Source organism: Euphorbia lathyris, chromosome 4 (assembly GCF_963576675.1).
Source record: "Euphorbia lathyris chromosome 4, ddEupLath1.1, whole genome shotgun sequence".
NCBI classification, from domain to species: domain Eukaryota; kingdom Viridiplantae; phylum Streptophyta; class Magnoliopsida; order Malpighiales; family Euphorbiaceae; genus Euphorbia; species Euphorbia lathyris.
Genome location: NC_088913.1, coordinates 32,011,261 through 32,019,876, shown reverse-complemented (window position 1 = coordinate 32,019,876; position 8,616 = coordinate 32,011,261). Strand labels below are relative to the sequence as shown.

At 32.5% G+C, this 8,616-nt stretch overlaps 1 protein-coding gene across 1 annotated transcript; it reads right to left on the bottom strand.

The window, feature by feature from the left end:
* Window positions 1-1,720: 1,720 nt before the first annotated feature.
* On the bottom strand, window positions 1,721-5,955 carry LOC136227126 (ABC transporter G family member 1-like). The gene is made up of 7 exons (XM_066015825.1): window positions 5,554-5,955; window positions 4,973-5,052; window positions 3,370-3,834; window positions 3,206-3,292; window positions 2,819-2,944; window positions 2,557-2,748; window positions 1,721-2,458 (listed from the first exon to the last, which is right to left on the bottom strand). Exons 1-7 carry the CDS (start codon window positions 5,765-5,767, stop codon window positions 1,721-1,723), a joined length of 1,902 nt encoding a protein of 633 aa, XP_065871897.1. The 5' UTR covers window positions 5,768-5,955.
* Between the last annotated feature and the right edge of the window lie 2,661 nt (window positions 5,956-8,616).

Sequence of the window (8,616 nt, the reverse complement as noted above, 5' to 3'; positions counted from 1 at the left end):
GACTGTCTCGGTGAGACAAGTGGTTGTCTCGCCGAGATGTTATGCTAAAGGGGGGATGCTGGCTTCCTTCGTTCGGCGAGATATCTTCCTCAGCCGCCTCGTCTTGCCGAGACAAGGAGTGTCTCGGTGAGACATGGTCCTGTCTCGCCGAGACAGGCTTCCTTAAAGGAACTGCTCGTCTGGTTTTTTTTCCTCTTTTGGTCCCTGATGCGTCCAGAACTCTCCAATGGTCCCTGACCAATCCAGAAAATGCCAAAAAGTCCATGAAAACACTGAAAATAACGTAAAAAGCAGAAAATACTAAATTTAACTGAAAACTATGAAATTAATACCAAAATTAACCAAAAACTAAATTAAAACAATCTAAATTACTCCTAAAAACACTATAAATTTGGGACGTATCACACTCCTAAAAGCTCGGTTACGTGGAAGGCTTTGTTTTTTCGATTTGTTCAATGTGTTGGAATTATGTCCGTCCGTCCAGTTGGCGAATATGGACCTGTAAAATTAAAACCCAACCTTTCTCGAATATGAAATTGAAAATGAGCATATGTGAAATTCATGTGTGAGAATGATGTACAGTTAGTAAGTGTCTTCTGTCGTCAGTTGGGTGGCACCTGATATTACGCCACTAAGTGTGGCACGACGAAGCACTAGAAGATCTGTTATTGGTTTTTAGTATTTTTTTTAAGTAATGCGTTAATTTCTTAACAAGTAAGAAACAACAAATGGTTTCTTTGAAGCTCTATAGAAGCTAAATATCGAGCTTTACTAGTAACAACTTGTGAATAGGGCTGTAAATGAGTTGAGCTGCTCATGAGCGGCTCGGTGGTCGGTTCGATAAAAGCTCGGCTCGACTCGACTCGATTTGTAAACGAGCCGCTCGTGAGCACGATTTACTGGCTCGGTTCTTAAACGAGCTGAGCTTAAGCAGGCCAAAGCTCGGCTCGAAAGCTCGTGAGCAGCTTCGATTAGAACATTTATGAACAAATTTTAGTTTTGTAAAAAACTATATAGTTTTGTGTTAGTTCACAAATATCTAAACTTAATATTATTTCATTGGATATTAGATGAGTTCGTTCACAAACATAATAAATGAGTAATAGACGAACTATTTGTAAGCATCTTGTTTATTTATTCACGAACTTTTCTTGTGAGCTTGTTTATGTACACAATTAAAGAGTTACTTACGAGTAAAGTTCACAAATATAATTACCGATTTACTCACAAACAATTCATGGTTAAATAATTTTCTTAATAAACCAAGTCCAAAGAGGATTTTGGGCTCGAAGCTCGGTTCGAGCTTGTTGAGCAAGCCAAAGATCGACTCGGGATCGAGCTCGTTAATTTTATAGCAAGCTCGGCTCAGGCTCGAGCTCGTTAATCTTATAGCGAGTCAAGCTTGAACAGGTCAAAGCTCGGCTCGATTACAACGCTACTTGTGAAATATGGTTAACTTATATCCTCAGTTTTATTGGATTACCTTGATAGACAACAATTTTTTTATTAAAAACCTTTTTTCCCCTTTTTTTTAGTTACTAATATTATAATATAACATTGTAATATTAATTAAAAATTCTAATGTTTTTAATATAACAAAAGAAAAATGAATACATTTTGTATTTGTCATTGTATTACAAATAGCTATATACTATACTAGCATATATACACCACATATGCAATTAGCACTATAAGATATTTAAACAATGATTACTTAAAATTAAAATTGTTTACAGTCACTTTCTTGTCTATGATAAACAAACTTAATCTCTCTAAGTACAGGCTTAATCTTTTCTGCAATATCAAGTACAATAAACAACAAAATCCTATACAAAATCACCATACTAAACAATATAGAAAGATCAATCCACTTTGAATAACCCATTTCAACTTGCCATAAATTCTTCAAGATTTCTCCACCATTTATATAAGGAGATCTACCATCAAAACTAGGAAATATTAGGCCTTCAAACTCATTTTTATAAAGCCCTTGATATGCATACTTATGGAAGGCAATATAATACATAGGATATTTCCAGAAAACCAATGGAAGATCGTTCGGTAATCGAAAAAATCCACCGCTTAGCATCATTAGGCCTTGAATTCCTGCTCCAGTTATCAATCCCATGAGAAAATTCGGAACAATGCTCGCAACGATGAGCATTAGACTCTCAACCAACATCATACAAGCGAATAATGTCAATGCAAAGTAGATGAAATGTGAAGTATGTTGTTGTAGACCGACGAGATAGTAAGTGATTGCTCCTGGTATTGTAGATATTAGAAGCAAAAAGGGCGTTGAAGAAATAGTGTTGCTTATAACAAATGCAGCCGACTTGTAATGCCCGTTCAATCTTTCCCTTTGGAAAACCTTCATGTCCTCCACAAATGAAGGGAATCCTCCAATTGCCATTATGGTTAACAATGAAGCAATGAACATAAGTAGTGATCCTCTCGCCTAAATAAAACCATATCAAGAAGGAAAAATTAAGAACGAATTAATTTATATGATATCTCTAAATAAAATAGTTCAATTTGTTCGAATAAAGGACTTACTTGGATTGAACTGTTACTCAAACCAATATTATAGAAAACGGAGCCTAAACCCAAACCTAACATAATATATATTGCAAGACGTAACCAGTAGTAGCCAAGATCGCGATACATATTCACAAAAGACCTTTCTAGGAGAACAAGGCACTGATTGATGAAGTTAGTTTGTCTTTTTTTATTTAATTCTGCTCTCTCCTACAAAAAATATTCGACGAATTTAGTTATGATAAAAGCGAATGAAAAAACTCAAAATTTGCAAACTCACCTCTCCGCAAATTTCCGTTATTTGAGTTTGAACTTGTTTGCACGTGGCAGATGACTTGTATGATTTAACAAGCAACTTAATTACATCCTCTCTATTTATCTTCCCACCGTAGCCTTGTTCCACGTCCTAATCAAGTAACAAAATATTGATACTTTTAGTAGGTTAAAGTGGAGAACTCCTATAGTGGACCGAGTACAATGGACCAAACTAATGAAAAAAGAGAATCATGCTACCTCGTTGGGAGATAATTGGTGTAAGAAAAGAAAGTGTACAATTATCACGTTTTTATTGGTAAGGTCCAATGGACTAGGACCATAGTAGAATTTCTCATTAAAATTAAAATGTCACAAATATTAGTTAAATGGTCACTTTAGTTTGAACACGTACCTCTTCAAAATCGGTGTTTATAGTTGTTAGATAATGATCGGATTGCATCTGATGACTCGGGCAAGGAAAACCATTCATTTCGAAAAACTACAACCCATTAAAAAAGAATTCAAATAAAGAACCAACCTAAGTTTAAAACACAATCCAATCAAAAGCATTGATACCTTATTAGCTTCAATAGAAGGGCCAAAGTATATAGTTCGGCCGGAGGAAAGAAGGCAAAGATTGTGAAAAAGTTGAAAAACTTGGTCGGAAGGCTGATGAATTGAAGCAACTATTGTCATTTCATGTTGCTTACCAAGATTTGCAATCTTTTTCATGACATGATAAGAAGTTGCGCTGTCAAGTCCGCTTGTAGGTTCGTCAAGAAACAAAAGCTTAGGTCTAGTTAGAATCTCCATACAAATGCTGACTCTCCTCTTCTGGCCACTGCTTATTCCTTTCTTCCCCCAACCTCCAATTCTTGTATCCATGGATTCTTGTAAACCCATTTCTTTTATGATTGTCTCTGTTCTCTCTCTTTTTTCTGCTAATGACATTGAATTTGGTAGCTGCAGTTGGGCCGAGTAGTAAATGGCTTCTCTTACTGTTAATGTCCATGTTATCACATCATCTTGGCCCACATAAGCCTACATTATTCGTTGACAAGAAAATTAATTATACATAAATTTTAAAAACTATTTACAACTGTGTCAAATCATAATTTTGGATTATGTCAAACTAATAAAATCAGTATTTTTGATAAATTTTAAGGATTAGAATTTATAAATTAGAAGTCTATAATATATTTTTTAGGGTTTATGATTTATGAATTGGAGTCTAAAATTTTTAAATTATGGTGTAAAATCATAATATATAGAGAATAATGAAATATTAAGAATTAAGTTTGGTGATATGAGTTAGTTGTAATTTTGTACTTAATTATGATATTCATGTATTTGACCCATTACTACTACATAGATCTTTTTTTAAAGTTAAAACATCGAGTTATCAATCAATTATAATCACACAAAACTCGTAACCTAGCTAGCAGTATGAAGATCGATTGCGAGTGTGTGGTATTTCATTTGCGTGTGACAATTAATTTGAAACAAAAAAAAAAACCTTATTTTCCTCCTCCCAAAAGCTATATATAAATTTTAGAAATTTAGACACGGACGTGACAATATAAATCTTATTTCAAAAAAAAAAATGTGATTTCATAGGTTCTGTTTAGCAAATAGATGTTAGTTGGTTACCTTTTTGTTAGCTAATTTAACTAGTTAATTTAAATAGTTGATTGTGCAAACTTTAAAAAAAAAAAACTTAGCTGATTGCCAATAGATATTTGTGTAAAATGACATATAACGATATGATAAAATCTTTATTTGGAATTAAATTATAATAATTACGGGTAAAAATGTTCCTCAAAAGAGATAGAGCAATTAGCTTATTGAAAAAAATCATAAAATGAGCTTTTTCAAAATCAACTTTTTGGAATCAATAATCTCTTTGAAACCTGTTTTCACCAAACACCATAATGAGAGGTTTGATTAGTCAAAACCTCTAAAGTGACTTAAACCTCTAATTTTATCTCAAAAAGTATAGTTAGATGAAACAGACCACCGTGTTTCACATTGGTCCCACTGGACAGGTGTTTAATGTGTATGATTATAATTAATCAATGATTCCATATGTGAAATTAAAAGATTAGACCTTTAATTAACAAGAAAAAGAAAGGGCTTTCATCCTAACAAGTTGAATGAGAATATGTATATAAATGCATACCGAAGTACCATAGGCCAAAGGCTGTTTGCGACCATTAATCAAAACTTGGCCTGTCTGTTGTGTGCTGGAATCTAGTCTTCCTGGAATGCAGACAATACAAGCATGAAAAGAATTGAAGTTAGTTTCAGATCTCGTGAAAACACACTTGATAGTCACGGGATTCGTTTTCTGAATATATATTCGGAATTGTTTATCCCACAATACAACAAAAATAACTTGTCTGTCATTTGTCTGCAGCCTATACTTGCTGCCTTTCTTGTGCATTCTTAATTTATGAATTTCTTTTTATTGCTTATACCAAGAAACAATATAAAGAAAAATATAATGATTCGGTCATGGGTGGTGTCGGTATAGAAGGCTCGAGCAAAGAGCGGCTATGAGCAATGTTAATTAGGGGGTGTTTGATAGCTCATTTTCACGCTAATATCTACTTTTCACTTCAAAAACCATAGTGATTTCCTGTTTGACTTTTAACCCATAAAAAGTAGTTTTTTATAAAAACAGAAAATCACTTTCTTTTTTCAAAAGCAGACAGCAAACCGTTTCCAACGTAGAATTAAAAGAAAAGATTGATCATTTACCAGCCAAAGAGTCAAGAAGAGTAGTCTTTCCAGAGCCAGAAGGACCCATAATAGCAAGCAATTCTCCAGGTTGAGCATAGCCAGTGAGTTGTTGAAGAATCTGTTTTCTGCCTGAAACTGTTACACTAATATTTTCCCATGTCACGAATATATTATTCCTCATCATTTTCCCTTTCTCCATTTCTGATGTTTCATCCCCACTTTTAGAATCCATTCATATATGTTTGATAAAAGATAAAGATGATAAAAAGATTAATGGGTATATATGTATGTTCAAAATGAAAGGAAAAAGAGCTGAAATGTAATCAAACATTCAGTTACAATGACAACTTACTCTTCCGGAGAATCTGAGTGTTTTTTATCTTTTATATATACACAGACAAAGAGAAAGAGAAAGGGAAAGGTTTATATGTTATGTTCCTCATTTTGTTTTAATTACAACTGATACTAACCAATTTAACATTTTTGTGGATTATTCCCAAGGTTTTGCTGTCTGCCATTATAGTTTAACATATCCTGCACACATCAACTTATTCATTTTAGACCTTATTTCTGATTTCTCACTTTTTATATTACAAAATATTTTATCACATTTAAAGTTCGCCAATTAAGGGTGTTTTCGAGTTTAAGATTCACAAGTTTAGATGTGTAATATATCAAGTTAAGTGTCTAATAGGTTAATTCACATTTCAAAACAATTATTGTTAGTGGCGAATACAGGATTACTAGGTTTGAGGGGCTGATTTTACCGTGCGTATGCAAAAGAAATTTTTTTTTTTTTGCTAAATCGAACTTACTCATTTTTTTTTTTTTTTTTTTGTATATATGTGTGTTATAATTTGAATAGTCAAAAACCAATTTTTAAATATTAATGTACAATTTCTCAAAATTAAGCTAGATTACGTTTAATAGTCCTAACATGTAAAAAAAATTTGGATTTACGGAGGGCTGAACAGGTAAAAAAATAAAAAATTTGATTTCAGAGGGCCTACCAGGCCAAAAAAAATTAATAATTTGGATTTAATGAGGCTTAACAGGCCAAGAAAATTAGAAATTTGGATTTGGAGAATCATAACAAACCAAAAAAATTAGAAATTTAGATTTAGAGAGCCATAATCGGCCGAGAAAAATTAGAAATTTGAATTTATGGAGTACCTAATAGGCCCAAAATATTAAAATTTTGAATTTTGGACAAGCCTAATACGTAATGGGTCATGTTGGGTTTTGAGGGGCTAATTCAACACCCCGGTATTTTTTTTTTAGACAGAGGGGACCGAAACTACCCGGGTTTAAGGTGGTTCCGGCGGCCTGAGGGGCCCGGGCCCCATGTCCCTTGTCTACGCCCCTGATTGTTGTACTAAGCACTGAAAAGCTTAAACTTTATTTTTAAAGGAATGTAAAAGCATCTCACATTATTTACATATCACTTTTGAGGGTTATATATAAAGAATGTCATGGATGTGCTCCAAAAGATATTCCATTTTTTTTAAAGGGGAAGTATTTACATGATGCTTGACCATTATACATGCGCACGTACCGCCGTACGCCCAACTGATCCAGGTTGGTTTGGTGTAGACATTATATTTTTGAAAAAATATTTTTAATTAATTAAATTTCAGAATTCTTTAATTAAAATAATTTTATGTTCCTCAACAACTATTTTAGTCTACCCGAATCAATCTAACAAATTCTCTACTTCTGTTTTTTCTCCCACCTTTTGCTACACAATGTGATTTCGTTTTCAGTACATTGAAATAAATTCTTTTTGCTTCCTTTAAAAATCAAAATGGAAGCTGAGTAATTATTTGAGTGTATTCTGAACGAATTTATACTGTGCAATACGAATTTGTGTTTTTTATTGAGTGGTTTGTTTATCCTAAAGGAGACCGCATTATATGATTGCTTGCACTTTCAAAAGGCAGTTTCGCGAACGTCTTAAAAAGAGCGACCTCATCCGCGACTCATCTTACAACAATTATTCTCAATCTTGATCAAATATTTATATTCTATTGTTTGCAATAAAACCGTAAATAGTAGGTAAAACAAACGAGTTTGCAATGAACTAAAAGTAAGATCTATATGAGATGAATATTTCAATTATTTTTTTTTTTTTTTTTCCAAAGAGAATCAAATTTTGACGTGTGAAATTAGAAGTAAATCAATAAAGCGTGATGATTTGGTATTTGAGTAATTGATTTGAAATGAACAATTCATATTGCATTGAAGTAGAATTGAGAAACCTTCCTACCCAGAGAATCTTTCTAAAGTGGCAAAGGGAATTTTTCGAATGAATATAAAAATCTAAACGAGTGAAGCATGGTTCATAAACATATATATTGGTTGTGAAATCTATAGTAGATCTCATGATTGAACTTCACTCTAAGGATCAATCGAAACCCCCAAAACTCCTCCTTCTTTGGATCTTGCCCACATACTACTATTAGTTATGAGTTCTAAAAACTGTGCACTATGTATATATAATTTATTTATTAGAGTACTCGACCATTGTGCAAAAACTATTTTCATGCTTTCTTTAAATACATTACAATTCAGAACATGTAATTTGGTTTAGATAATTGTTTTTATATTTGCATTATCACTTTTAGTTAAACACATTTTATTTGTCTTTCATGTCTGAAAAGTAGTTTCTTACGAAAAAACAGAAATCTCTACTTAAAAAAAACAGTCATTTCAAACATTAAACATCAGACCGTAACATCAAACAGCAACAACAGTTCAAACAAACAGATCATAAATGTTTACTAAAAAAATTCAAAATCTAAACAAGTTTTTAGATGTATAAACGAGTCGTTTCCAAAAATGTCTTATTTTAAATACTCCTGCAATGGAAGTGAATATATAAAAAGAAAACAAAGCAGTCATCATTTTCTTCTCCTATTTTTTTTTGTCATAATTGAAAAGGATATATTCTAGAAGAAGTCATCAAAACACATAGGTAGTTTATAGATATCATACTGAGTTTTCTATATCATGTCATACTTATTTATCCCATAAAACAAAATGCAATATCAAATTAATTTCAATTTCGATTAACCTCGAAAT

Coding starts and splice junctions, on each gene's coding strand:
- LOC136227126 (XM_066015825.1), bottom strand. CDS start 5,767: ATGGATTCTAAAAGTGGGGATGAAACATCAGAAATGGAGAAAGGGAAA. Junction 3,835..4,972: donor CTTTGGCCTATGGTACTTCG/GTATGCATTTAT, acceptor CGAATAATGTAG/GCTTATGTGGGCCAAGATGA. Junction 2,459..2,556: donor TGAGTAACAGTTCAATCCAA/GTAAGTCCTTTA, acceptor GGTTTTATTTAG/GCGAGAGGATCACTACTTAT.